The 14,333-nt window shown below is 49.0% G+C and overlaps 1 protein-coding gene across 12 annotated transcripts in view; it reads left to right on the top strand.

Moving 5' to 3' along the window:
• The window catches only part of CELF2 (CUGBP Elav-like family member 2), a 553,836-nt gene that overhangs the window by 504,665 nt on the left and 34,838 nt on the right, over positions 1-14,333 (top strand). For all 12 annotated transcript variants that reach the window (XM_040248499.1, XM_040248497.1, XM_040248498.1 and 9 more), the window contains 2 exons: positions 3,430-3,493; positions 12,966-13,100. In XM_040248499.1, the coding sequence (XP_040104433.1) occupies positions 3,430-3,493; positions 12,966-13,100 (199 nt within the window). The remainder of the gene's footprint in view (positions 1-3,429; positions 3,494-12,965; positions 13,101-14,333) is intronic.

The following is a 14,333-nucleotide window of genomic DNA, read 5'->3' as shown; positions in this document are numbered from 1 at the left end:
GCCCCTTTCTGCTGCTCATTTCACTTTGCCACTGTCTTTATTAAAATGCCAGAGTCAAAACCTAGGACCATTCCCCTGGTAAGATCTAAACAGCACGAGGAGCGAGCCCTAGTGTGAACTTCAAAGCATCTGCATGTCACTTGAAAGTGGTGGAAGGCAGCTCATTCTCCTCTAAGGTTTTGCTTACTTTTTCTTGAACCATTGCCAAACTATGCTTCACTACCCCACTTTCCTGCAGGGCTACACATTAATTAATGTAATTTTATATTGTGCATTTGGGCCTTTGATGCTAGCCGCTGTCCATGTATGTGTATCCTAATTCTGTCCTGACCTTTGAACTGTTGCCCTCAGGATAGTATGACCCAGGAGCTGTACTTGGTAGTAGAACTGATACTGTTCTGCAAAACAGCCCTCCCTGTAACCTTGAAAGGTGATCCCCTTGTTGCAGGTGAGGGAAAGAAGGGGCTTAAAGAGGTTTTGTTACTTTACTTCACCCAAGGTCTTGGCGCTGGTGGTCAGGCAGGATTTCAACGCTCCGTGTGCTCTCTTCATCCAGCCTGGCTGCTTCTCCAAGGAGATGTGACTCATATTCCCCTTTTATTTTAATATTTACTGGTTTGGCCATGTCGGATCTTAGTTGAGGTTTGTGGGATCTTCATTGTTACCACGCAGTATTTTTCATCGCAGCACATAGGCTCTCCAGTTGCGGTATGCAGGCTTAGTTGCTCCATGCAGGTGGGATCATAGTTTCCAGATCAGAGATCACACCTGCATCTGCTGCATTGCAAGGCGGACCCTCAACCACTGACCACCAGGGAAGCCCCTTCAGTCCTCCTTTCCCACCCTCAGGCCTGCTGGGGTCTGACGAGCAGGAACTGCTCATGACATGTCTGTGTGTCTTGCGGGAGAAGCATGCCTCTCCTGCCTTCCCCTGAGTCACTGACAGAAGCAGGAACCGAGTTTGCTATCTCCTTCTAGCCATTTTTCCATCTTATCCACAAGGACCCTGTGTGAAATTTCCTCATATCTTGCTGAAGTAAAATTGCCGAAATAAAATATAAAATAAGTTATCTATAATTTATATAGTTATATATTTGTATATCAATCATATATTTATGTGTTTTATATATTAAATATGAAATAAAATATTAAAAAGTTTTATTGCTAAAATAAAAAATAAAAACAAGGATTTCTATCATAGGTTGATGGCAAGCTCACCTTTTCAGAGTTTCTAAGAATCCAGCTTCGTGCTCCACTGTTGCCAGGAACCAGGACCCCTGTGCCTGACCCAGTCTTCTGGCCCCACTCCCCAGCACCTTTTTTTGTGTGTGGAGGGTAGGTTCTGACTCTGGCTCACCAGAGTGTGGTTGTCAGTGGAAAGAATCCTCGGGTTAATGACCCTCCAGGTATTGCAACTTCCTCCAGTAGAAATTATTAATCCCTCAAAGTATCTTCAAAGCTAATTTAATTTGACTAAACTTTGGTTCTTAAAAAATTGTGCAGAGCTCCATTCTCTTGCAACCACAAGAGAATGGGAAACTCTAGAAATCAAACCAAGAGAAGGGATTTCTGTCAAAACGGATCATCCCTGGCTTCCTCCTCTTCCTCACTCTGTGTCTGTGTCTGAGTATAGTATCTAGGTAGTCTGTTACACCGAATCCAGAAGGATGAGTGAAAGGTGGAGACCTATTTCTGAAAACTGTTCACATTAATCCCCATAGTATCGTGGCAACTAGGACTTGGGTAGAATCGAGTCAGCTGCTGGATGCCCATTTGTGAGTCCCATACCATTTTGGAGTCTCCTCCTCCTAGAGCTGAGGAAACCAACAACCTGCCAGAGTGGCAGCACTCTCTGTTAGGCTGTGCAGAGCTCCAAGTGAATGATGAGAGCCTATTTTGTAAATAGTGAATTCTTCTGGTTCCTCCTCAGCTCACACAGAACTGTAGCAGTTTTTTAATAATAGGTTTGGTGAATCTGTGCTTTTGACATCCATGGATTTCTGAGTATAGGAGACAGCCCCACACTAGCTCCAGGGTACAGACTGTGGCTGTACTGATCTACCAGAAGGAGGATATCAGTAAGTCTAGTCACACACTTAGTGCAGCACCTAAGTGAAAGTTGCTCAGTCCTGTCTGACTCTTTGCAACGCCATGGACTGTAGCCTGTCAGGCTCCTCTGTCCATGGGATTCTCCAGGCAAGAATACTGGCTGCTGCTACTGCTAAGTTGCTTCAGTCGTGTCCGACTCTGTGCAACCCCATAGATGGAAGCCCACCAGGCTCACTCGTCCCCAGGATTCTCCAGGCAAGAACCCTGGAGTGGGTTGCCATTTCCTTCTCCAATGCATCAAAGTGAAAAGTGAAAGGGAAGTCGCTCAGTCCTGTCCGACTCTTAGCGACCCCATGGACTACAGCCTACCAGGCTCCTCCATCCATGGGATTTTCCAGGCAAGAGTACTGGAGTGAGGTGCCATTGCCTTCTCCAAAGAATACTGGAGTGGGTTGATATTTCCTTCTCCAGGGGATCTTCCCGACCCAGGGATCAAATCTGGTTTCCCCACTCTGCAGTCAGGTCTTTACCCTCTGAGCCACCAGAGAAACCCTAAGTTAACCTGTTATTCAACCTATTTGGATAAATAAAGGCGTGCTTTCAAATGGTAATCACATGCCTTACCTTGCGCTGCCCTGTGTCTCCGTGCAGGATAAATGTACTTCTGGAAGCTCCAGAGACAAAATGCAGAGACCTTTTCACAGCTGTCTTTGTTTCTTTTTAGAACATGCTGATTATATTTATAATAATAGCATCAATGTATATAGCACCAGATAGTTCTAAGTTTTGACAAATAGTATGTTCCTCTGTGCCCACAAAGACCACCTGAAAATGGTTGACCGTTGTCTTTATCCTATAGTTATGACTGCAGCTGTGGAGCTGTGAATAGATACATTTCTCTCTGTAGGTATCTCAGCGGCTTCTCTGTTAGTCCCGGAGTCAGCGAATCTGTGCGTTCCTAATGAAGGTTGTAGGACAGGAAGCTGTGAAGGAAAGCGGAGGAGACCCAGAGTTGGACCCTGATTGACAGAGATGAGTTACGAGAACTACTAAGCTCCAGAGAGATAGCATTAGTCACGCCATGTTGGTTCCCATAGATCTAACACCTGGCTGTTAAAAATCGTAAATTGATGAATTGTTTAAGGCAGTGACGATATCGGGTCTCCCCGGTGTCTGTGCTTCTTAATAGAGATTAGACATTAATGCGGATTTACGGCTCCAGCACTGGGAACCTTTAGCCCATTAAGAGGCAGCAGTAGCTGACGGTGTGAATGTAAAGGAACTGGACGTGCCCCTGTGGACGTGGGAAGCTCCTCTGTCCTCAGCTCCATTTCTTTCTGACAGCACGTTTCTGTTTTTGCTGTTTGTTTGTTTTTCCAGCTTCTGCAGCAGGCCACCTCCTCCAGCAACCTGGGTGCGTTCAGTGGCATTCAGCAGATGGCGGGTAAGTCATGAGGCCTGCCTGGCGTTTGGACTGCGCTGTTATCTGACTTTGGGATGGGTTCAGAGGGCGAAGAAGACAGTAAGGGGAAAGAACCACAAACCTGACCTGTTGGCTTAGGTGTTAAACCTTAAGAGTAAGCTGCTCGGAAGTTGATTTTTTATCCCTGGCATCTCCAACAGTTACATAATGAGAAAATTGGGGGCTGAGAATTCCTGCATAGTACCCTCCAGAAAGTAGAAAGTGTTAGTCGCTCAGCTGTGTCTATTTGCGACCCCATGGACTGTAGCCCCCCAGGCACCTCTGTCCATGGGATTCTCCAGGCAAGCATACTGGAGTGGGTTGCCATTTCCTTCTCCAGGGGATCTTCCCGACCCAGGGATAGAACCCAGGTTTCCCGCATTGCAGGCAGATTCTTTTACCCTCCAGAGTTGTGATTTTTTTTTTTTTTAATGGGTTTGACTGCTGGGAGGTGGGGAGGGGGCAGATTTCCAGCAAGAGTCGTGTATCCAAGGCAGCCGCCATGATTGACGTCCTTCTAAAATTTTAATAACAGGCAGTCAATAAAAATGTTTTGTCCTCCATAATGAAAGCTAGACTTGCAGACCTATCTCTGACTGATACCATTTCAGTCCCTTGATAACCACAATTAACAGGGGTGCCTTTTTTTTTTTTAATTTAAAAGAATCCCAGTTGATAGAATTGTGCATCAGAAGCTTTTATGGGAAAGTGGAAATCTTCGCTGTCGGGAAAAAATCACAGTAGGACTGAATGTGAAAGCCAGCCCGTGAAGCGTTTCTTTTGATAATGAGCTGTGTTGGCAGTGAGCTAGGGGCAGCGGTTAGTGAAAGGTGGATCCGCTGAGTCACCTTCCAGGCTGATACCCTGACCCGTGCAGCGAATCAGGACATAGGGGCCAGTAACCTGCCGTGAAGAACAGTCAGGAAGCTTCTTCCTCAGTTCCAAAAACGTCGAGGAGAGTGGGCGAGGAGAACAGATTGTTGGCATATTAGAGGCAAGCACAGTTGCTTCCATCAGTGACACCCTGAGTCAATGAGATGAACCCAGGATATGCAGAGTCTAAGCCTGATTTCTTTATCTGTCACCGTGAAAACTCCTTTTTTCTCTTTTTCTCCTGAATCCATATCCTTGTGTTACTATTTTTCTTCTCCTGTGTCACTTTGGATGGAACTGGAGAGACTTGGCATGAGCACATTCAGGTCCCTCTTCCTGTGCCTCCTGTGGCGGTCAGCCCCGCCTTCCGTGGTAGCCCATGGGGCTAAACTGTGACCTTTCTGACGGGGTGGACTGGCCTGCAGTAAGAGCAACGCTCAGTTACTCGTGGCCCTTTAAATCTGCGGGCGCCGCCCACCTATTCTGTCATAAGACAGCTTTGGGATTATTAGAAAAAATAGATGTTAAAATAATAAGGAGTGAAATCATTCGGCAGAATGTTAATGAACACAGTTGAGAAAGCTGGCCTCGGAGCTAAGCATCTCCTTGAATGGTTGATTTATTTTTAGTTCTGTGAAGGGGGCTGGAGAGACAGAACTTAAATATTCAGGGAGTTTTCTACATTTTTAAAAAAGAGAAAACCTCCAGATTGCACACTCTGAAAGAAATGTCAAGATGCATCGTGTTTTCCACCAAGGCAGGATTTTTCTTCTAATCAGTCGGAACCCCCGCCCCCAAATTCAGAATAAGAGTCTTCCCTTAGAGGAAGCCTCAGGCTCTCCCATTGCCGTGGTTACATTATGCAGAGAAGGTCACTGGGTCCCGAGGCTGCTGCCGGGCGTGTCTTCCCGGGTGGACAGGGCGCCCTGCCACTCTTCATTAGGCTGTGAGCCCGCGGCGCACCAGCTCGGGTCAGGATGTTGGCGTCTGCACCGCGCACTCATTTATCAATGGAGGGTATCTTGGAGTCACCTTAGAAGGTGTGTGGAGCAGATGGCCAATTTAAAGTCAGTCTGTAAATGCGCTCGGCCTTCCAAAATACCCCTTTCTCAAACCCTCAGTGTGAAACCCAACACCAAGGCTGCCCAGGCTGTGCAGTCAAAGGCTGAGTGTCCCATTTTCTGCTGTCATCTTGAGTAGTGAGGACTGAGGATGGGGGCGTCAGGGTTCTTCTGCTTCACCATTTCTGTAACGAGTGCCCTTCATTCCTATGGAAAATCAGGAAGCATTATGGTATATTTTTTTTCAACCAAGTTGTGTGGCCCCCGGCTCTTTCATTGTCTCCCAAAAGTAGGGCTTTTCTGTCCGTCACCTAAACCCATCCTGGAAAGTGGAGGGGTCACAGGGGTCCCTTCGTGGAAGAAGGTTCCCCCACGCACTGAATTGGGTGGGGAGGCCTCTTCCCCATTTCCCTAAAAACCTTCACTTCCTTCCCCTCCTCCCTCACGTGTGAGTTCTCCTGAAGCATCGTTGCTGAGAGGGTGTGGCCTCCTCTGGCATTTGTGGACTATTTTGAGAGTGAGTAAACTTATAAATTGGCAAGTGCAAATTTACGTTCTGCATACAGTCCCAATGAAACTCAAGTGAAATGCCTGGTTTTTGAATTAAGAAATTTGACTTTAGCTGGACATCTAAGCCACAAACCATTCCATAAACTAATGGCAGTATCTTTAAGAATGACTTGTAAGAAAATAATAATAAAAGATAAGAAAACAAAAAAAAAATGAGTTGTGGAAGGTTTGGGGTCAGCAAATGGGTACAGTGGCCTGCGCGTTACACGTGAGCGTGGTTCTCACCATGCTCTCACCAAGACGCGCCTCATCTCAGACCCCTCCTGGGGCCACAGCGCCTGTAAGCAAGTGAGGCTGTGGAGGAGCGAGAGCAGTGTCCGACTCTTGCAACCCTGTGGACTGTAGCCCGCCAGGCTCCTCTGTCCACGGGATTCTCCAGGCAAGAATACTGCAGTGGGTGGCCATTTTCTCCTCCAGGGCATCTTCCCGCCCCAGAGATTGAACTTGCATCTCTTAGGTGTCCTGCGTTGGTAGGTGGGTTCTTTACCACTAGAACCGCCTGGGAAGACCCACGTTCATGTCTAGAGAGCCGACTGCACGTGGCAGACTCGAGTACTGCAGCTGAGAGCACCATCCACAGACGGTGAATATCATCTCGGAAAGCAGTGATACTATGTTGTGAACAGCTCTGAAAACAGGGTCTGTCCTACGGAAACTGAGGTGTCTCACCACAGTCTAGAATGTCTCATCTGAATGACTAAACATTTTCTGTTTGAGGAGAAAATAAAGCTGGAAAAGAAAAAAAAAAAAACAGAAAAAATTAGGTGACAAGTTTCTAAAGTAGTTACATCAATAAAATCAAATGAGACATCAACTATACGTCTTTGTTCTAAAAAAAAAAAATTTTTTTTCCTTTCAAATTAAAAGTAACTTCAGAAGTGTTTTACGATTTTATGAAAGGGAACCTTTCCTAAATCTGAAATTTAAAAAGCAGAGAATGTAGCAGTAAGGCTGAAATCTTTATAAGCCGGCTGCTTTTATGTGCGTCCTTTTTATTTTCTGTGCATCCTTCAAGCTGATTGATTTTACTTTCCCTCTTGTGATAAAAATTCGTCCATTTCCCACTCCAACTGTGGTACTTTTTCCATGAATTTCTGAAATCTCCGTAACTTGGGGTCTGAGTTCAGGCCGAGTCTGGATTTTTCCAGAAAAGAAAGAATAAGGGGAAACTGGTTTTTCGGTCTTTCGTTTCTTTATAACAACGATCATCTGGAAAAAGCATCGTGTTAGAAAAACGAGGGTAGTATTACACCAGTTTGCTTTTCACAGAGCACTTTGAAATAATCCTGGGGTTCATCCTCACACTTTACAGCATGCCAAGGAGAAAACCACCACCAGTTACTACGTAAGAGTTGGAAAAACCAAAGCAGGAAAAGGACAAGGAAGTGGTGTTACATGGGTCAGGATACAGCACTCCCACACATTGCAACAGCTGTATGGCATAGGGACTCTCAGCATCCCATTCCATAGATGGGGCAACTGAGGATGAGAGAAGTTAAAGAACAAACTTGCCCAGAGTCACCAAGGTAAGAAATGGCGGATCCACATTTCAAAGTGGCCTGACCTCCCTGTCCCCGCCCCCTGGCCGTCACTCAGTACACTGCACGTCCACAAATCCAGGTATGTTATCACTCAGACGAGTGAAGAGACCAACTAAGAGGCAAATCTGAGCCGTCAATGAACAATGCACAAGAACCCCAAAACTGCTCCAAGAGAAGCAATCCAGTGTCAGCCGCAGGAAAACCCCCTTTCATTCTGGACAGCATCACAAATTTATCAGGGGGTGGTTTTCTGCTAAGGGAAATATTTTTCTAGGGTTGGGGGGGCTTGTTAGTACGAAATTGCAGAGGTTATGAAGCGGTGGCCTAAGAAGAGGATCTCATGACAGACAAAGGGAAAACTGCTTCGCTTGATTTCTGACATTCAGAAAGTGAAGTTGCCCAGTCATGTACGACTCTCTGTGACCCCATGGACTGTAGCCTACTAGGCTCCTCCCTCCATGGGATTCTCCAGGCAAGAGTACTGGAGTGGGTTGCCATTTCCTTCTCCAGGGCTGACGTTCAGAAGCGTGTAGTAATTCGCTTTCAGAATCTCTGGCCTGAGTTTCCAAAGTCAGAGCGAAATCATAGCGGGCAAGTGTCTGCCTGAAAGAACCACATTGCGACTTCTATACGGGTTGGAGATCTGGCTCAGAGCAAAGATGGTCTCGGCATGTCCGTAATGAGCGGAGAAGAGGGAAGACTTTGGCCAAAATTGGACCTCGCGTTGGGGACACACTTGGGAGGTGTGCAAACTGGACCCACAAAGGCCCAGGTTCTTCCCAGAGCCCAGCCTCCCCTCCTCCACACCCTGCACTCCCTGCTAATAGTCCTTACGAGAATGCTCCATAACCACCCATCTGTCACTTTCTAACAGACCTGATTGGCAAGCGCTGGTAACAACTGACATCTGTTCTCGCTTATTGAAATGCAGATTTATGGTAATTGCTCTGAACAATAAGACACAGAATTACCTAAGGTGAACATTCAATTAAATTTTCATGCCCTTCTCCTTATAATTTTTTTTTAAAAAAAAAACCTTCAGTTTCAAGTAGGCACAGTGTGCACTGTTCGGTACACACTTTCCTCGTTTGGAGAAGGGTTGTTTTTTCCAGAGTAATGAGGGAAAAGTTGAACCCCTGTATGCTCAACTCCCCCCACCCCCCCCCCGCCCCGGCCATCTTGATCTTGGCACATTGTTGGATTTCCTAAAACTTATATCAGTGTTTTGCATTTCTCGTCGCTCAGATTATTTGCCCCTGGTTTGCAGGATGCCCACCCAAGCAGAGTGCTTTGTGAGGTTAAAAGGTGGTGGTTCTCTTCTCAGGGAAGAGCTGTTTGCCAACCAGAACCAGCATCACCTCGCCCACCCACCCTCCGCCCTGGCCACCCCTCCCCCATCCCATGCCCTTTGAGGATTTTTGTGTCGGGAGCAGGGATGAGAAAGGGCGGGGCGGGGGGGGGGGGCAGGGGGTGGAGAAAAGAGCTGAGAAGGACAGGACAGGGTGTGCTTACACACACAGAGAAAACAACGGAGAAAGAACCAGACATGTGAGTTCAACGTCGGCAGAAGCAACACCTCCTTTCAGACAGCTGGAGCGGGGACAGGATGGCCAGGACTGACGGTCCGTTGGGGCTGAGCCTGTGGCAGCTGGAGGTCTAGAAAGATGCTGGTACCTGGAAGTCTGTGCAGTTCACCAGGCAGAGGACAGAGCTCGGGGTGTGTCCCCTCGGAGCCTCCTGAGCTGCCTTCCTAGCTGGAGTCCGAGGCGTTTCCCAGCAGCAGTGGGGCTACCAGGCCCCAAGCCCCTGCCCTGAACGGAAAGGAATGGGAGGGGAGAAGTCCACATTGCAGGTGAGACCCTCTGGTTACGGAAGCACCAGGGGCAAGAAGAGCCAAAGCGTCCGTCTCCAGGGCCCTGCTCGCCTGCTGTGAAGACAGTGGGATCCTACCCCACTGGTGTCCGGGGCTCTCCCCGCACCCATCCCTGCGACTTGCCGATGCCAGCCGTGGGGCCAGGGTGTCCTCGCTGGGAGGCTTTCCTGCTGGAGGGATGGTCTGGGGAACCGGCCTCAGGCCGCTGCCTGGCCGGACAGGAGGACACTGCAGGGAGCAGCTGCTTCTGTTGCCCCCTGGAGGTGGACAGGAGTGCCCGTCACACCCCCCGTGCCCGCTGCCCCCGGGCTCCTGGGTCCGGCCTCGGCATGGCCCCTGCCCTGTGTCAGCCAGCAGCTCCGATGTTTTCAGAGAATCTCTGGCTGGTTTTGTTTACTTCCATTGGCTTGACTGTATATGCATCATAGTTCGGGGCTGGTCGGGAGCGGGGGGCCAGGGAGCGGGTTGTGGGGAGCTGTGTTCTTTGATCCATTCTCTCCGCTGTCACTCCTGAGCTCGGATTTCTTGATTCCTGCCAATCGCTGTCGCTAAGCCCAGGGCTGTCGTTCGATGGTTTTCTACCAGGACTCGCAGCCCTTTTAGGACATTTCGTGAGAATGAGCTTCTGGGTCCGAGTCTTATTTCCAGAAACAGAATTTCCCCCAGTCCCTGGCTCCCCACCGCTTGGATGGGAGGCTTAGTTTTCAGCCCAGGGCCCGGGGTCTGGCCTGTCGTGGCCGCGTGCTGACAGCTGGCGAGCTGGGCAGCACCTGCAGGTCCTCCTGCCTCTGCTTCTCTCCACCTAACCCCCACCTCCTCGCCTCAAACCCTCTGATGCTGGGGTCGTGACACCTCTCCTCCCCACCTTCATCTCTGTTTTGCTGGGTGGGGTCCATGTTCTCCTGCTCTGTAGTGGTCGGTGGTTGAACAGAGCTGGCCACTCCCAGTGTGGCACCCCAGAACCTGGCCTTCACAGTGGAGGCAGGGCAGCCCCTTGGGGTGAGGGGGTAAGGGGACACTCGGGGAAGACGGGGGGACACAGAACCCGAGGGTGGAGGGTGGTCGGGTGGACTCCAGGGCAACGTCGAGTGTTGGTGGGTGAGAGGAAGAAAACGCACAGACCTAATAAATATTTGCAGAATGGATTAATTAACGACTGAGGAAAATAGTCAATATATGAAGCTGTTGTAAATACTGAAGAACGAAGAACAAACAAGAAAAACCTCGTTTGGGTCTGTAGACAATGCTCTTTATAGCAGCGTGGGAACATTTTGTGCTCTTGGTTGCCCTGTTCATCCATCTCCTGTGGCCCCACTTTTCACCTACTGTGAATGAACATGGCTCTGTGTGTGTGTGCAGGTGAGCTTGAAAGCAAATAAGACAACGTTGGTTTGTCCTCAAGGAGCTTAGTGTCTAGCCGTGAAGGTCAGCAGTCCCTGTGTATGATGTGGAAGCAGGCTGCGATGGATGCGTTGGGAGTTAGATGGCGAGCCGGAGGAGGACAGCTAATGAGTAAAGGTGCCATTGGACGCGGCCCGTCAGTCACCCTCCGAGGGGAAGAGCCTCAATGTCGGGAGGGCAAGGCTCTGACCTGGAGGAGCAGGCTGAGCTCCTCCACCCCAGCACTGGGCCGCGGTTCCGCAGCACAGGTCAGAGCAGGTGTCGAAACGTAGGCTGAGGAGGGTGCTCGGCTGATAGTTACCCGTGGCCAGATGTGCAGACTGTAACATCGGTGTTAAACCCTTCTCTCGTGTGCACAGCCGTCTGTCCGTGCCGGCATCTGGTCGTCTGCGTTACATCCTGAGCACGTTAGAGGGGCCGCGGGGACCAGGCGAGTCCACGGTAGCATCCCCCCAAGCCCAGCCCGTAGGCGCACAAGCCAGAGTGTGGTCCGCTGCCTTCAGGAGCCACGCCCAGGGGACCCCAGGGAGGCCTGTGCGCAGTTCATGTTCCCCCAGCTCCGTCTTCCTCAGGCAAACCTGAAAAAATAGGCCCTGCGCTTTCCCTTCGCAGGGTTCTGTCACCACCACCCTGCCTGACCCCTGACCCCAGGGGGGGACAGAGCTTTTTCCCCAGTGGCATGTGCTCAATGGAGCAACGTTTTCACGCTTGCAGGATGCCGCTGGTGCCTCGTCCTGTTTCCAGCATCCCCAGGACCTATGTGGGTTTACAAAACAGGTGCTGGCTTTCTCCCTAAGCCACCAGGGCTGGATGCCTCCCAGAAGGAGCCTGAGTATCACTGTGTGCAAAATGAGAACCCAGATCGCAGTATGGACCTGAGGAACTCTTCCCTGAGTAGGATTAAGTCCTGACGAAGGCACCTGGGGTGGAGGAGCAGGGTAGGTAAGTGAGCCTGGCATCCAGGCTCTGAGTCCAGCTGAGGCTCCACACAGTGGGTGAGGGCTTCCAGCAGGCGTGCTCCTAGAATGTTCTCTTGCCCCTCCTCCATCTCTCATCCCCCAGCCCTGTCGTCAGGCCACTGTCTGAAAAGCGGGTTGGATTCACTATGTAGACGTGTATCGAATGCCTGGATTTGAGACATGAGAAAAAGGTAAAATTAGGCCGATAACTTCATTTTCTTTCTGTGCAAAATTCTACTGTATGAGGAGAGAACTGCTGTTGCCTGCTTCTCAAATGTACATGATGGAGAAATGAATCATGGAAAAAAGACTTAGTGTAGAGAATCTTTGAACCTCTGGGGACTCAGGCATAGAGTCTGTGCCTGGCCAGTCCCCCCAGACCTGTCAGCAGAGTTCCATTTCTCTCCATTCTTTTCTTGATTTTCATTAGCCCGCAATTCATTCTAGTAAGTAGTTCCTCTCTGAGATACAAATATATTTAAAATACAAATATTTCAGATAAAAGTATTACGGCACTGCCATTTTTCTTCATTCTCTTCTTAGCAAATATTGAGTTCCTAAAAAAACCGAGGGAGAGAAGTTTGGGGGGGTCTGTAATGACAGTGACAGTCACAGTAGTTGCTGATAATTTGGGGGGCTCATGTCATGCCAGTTACTGTCACTTTTCATTCATTATTTAATCTGCACAACCACCACATGAGTGAGGAGGTAAGTAACTGTTACTACTCATTCAGGAAGCAAGAATCAGAGAGGTTAAGAAATCTGTCCAGAGTCACACAGCTTACAGATCCTGGAAGACAGATCAGCGTAACTTCAGAGCAATAAAGCATCAGTTCTTCTGTCATACCCCAAATGCACACTTGTCGAGTTTAAGGATGGAGAGTGTACCCTGAAGCCCTCCCTCCAGGTGACAGCCTGGAAGTGGAAGGCCCTGCCATGCGTGGCCCACATGGAAACCTCTTGCTTGTCTTTTGTGCTGAGCTGCGCCGCCCAGGAGGGGGCAGTTGGGCAGAGGGTCCTGGGATGGGATGGGACATGTGGTACCGCACAAGTCCTCAGGGCAGCTGGGTGAGTGTGCCCGCCCTGGGGCCCTCTGTGCTCATCACTGTCCCTCTCTTTTGGGAAACAGGTAAAGTGGGCCTGGTGCTGACGTGCCCTCTCTCTCCCCCGCTGCAGGCATGAATGCTTTACAGTTACAGAACCTGGCCACACTGGCGGCGGCTGCAGCCGCAGCGCAGACCTCAGCCACCACCACCAATGCAAATCCTCTGTCCACCACGAGCAGCGCCCTGGGAGCTCTCACCAGTCCTGGTAAGGGGTGGTCCTGCCGCTGGGAGACAGGACGCGGGGGGCAGGGCCAGGTGCAGGGTGGACATGCCCAGACCCCGCCAGGCATCAGACTTAGTTACCACTTTACTTCATTTGTCTTTTCAACGTATCTTTATTGAAACAGAGTTGATTTACAACATTGTGTTCATTTCTGATGCACAGCAGAGTTATACCTATGTCGACACGAGTCTTTTTTATATTCTTTTCCATTATGGATTATGCCTGGATTTTGAACATAGTTCCCTGTGCTGTACAGGAGGACCGCATTGCTTATCCATTCTATACAAAACAGTTTGCACCTGCTAATTCCAAACTCAGTTCATCCCTGCCCTGCTCCCCACCTGGTAGCCACAAGTCTGTTCTCCGTGTCGTGAGTCTGTTTCTGTTTCATAGATAAGTTCATTTATGCCATAATTTAGATTCCACATAGAAGTGACAGCATGTGGTATCTGTCTTTGTCTGACTGATTTCCCTTAGTATGATAATCTCTGGTTGATACTGCTGCAGATGGCTTTTTTTTTTTTAATGGCTGAGTACTATTCTATTGTATACGTGCACCACATCTTGTTTATCCTTTCAGCTGGCAGTGGGCATTTAGGCTGTTTCTGTCTCTTGGCTACTGTGAATAGTGCTGTTATGAACATAGGTGTGCAGTTACCCTTTAAAGAAACAAAAGTTTGAGCATGTGCAGTTTTATCTTCCAAGGATAAAATGAGAAGAAAAGCTTTGTGAGGGAATTCTCACACATTCCTTTTGTTTGAAAATTGTGCCGTCCCTTCCATGCTGGCGAAGTTGCCCAGTGACGAGGCGCCTCAGTCCCTCAGGAAAGCTCTTTTCTCCTGGTTTTGTGGTGGTTGTTTGTTTTTAGCAATTTAAGAATTCCCTGTTAAAACTCAAAACCCCGAATCATCGTCTGTGATATTTCACACCAGCTTCATCCTTTACTTTTGGTTTTCAGCATGGAGGTCCAGAGGGGACAGTCTTCGTTGCTCCTCTGTGGTCCCCTTCTGGGCCATGTCATTTAAAGTGAGGTTTTCTTTCCCCCCTCCTTAGAAATTCTGTTGCAATTCTGTTGCCTTATTCAAAGGCAGATGCTGTTTTCTTTTTCATATGAGCCAGACCAAATGTGGTTGCTTAGACACCAGGATTTGTTTTTTAAAAAGTGTTTTGCTGGCTTGCCTTCCTCTCTGGGTTTTCTGGGCCTTGATGGATGAT

Source organism: Oryx dammah, unplaced genomic scaffold (assembly GCF_014754425.2).
Source record: "Oryx dammah isolate SB20612 unplaced genomic scaffold, SCBI_Odam_1.1 HiC_scaffold_10, whole genome shotgun sequence".
NCBI classification, from domain to species: domain Eukaryota; kingdom Metazoa; phylum Chordata; class Mammalia; order Artiodactyla; family Bovidae; genus Oryx; species Oryx dammah.
Note: the sequence above shows the minus strand (reverse complement) of the source record. Positions and strands in the feature narration are given on the sequence as shown.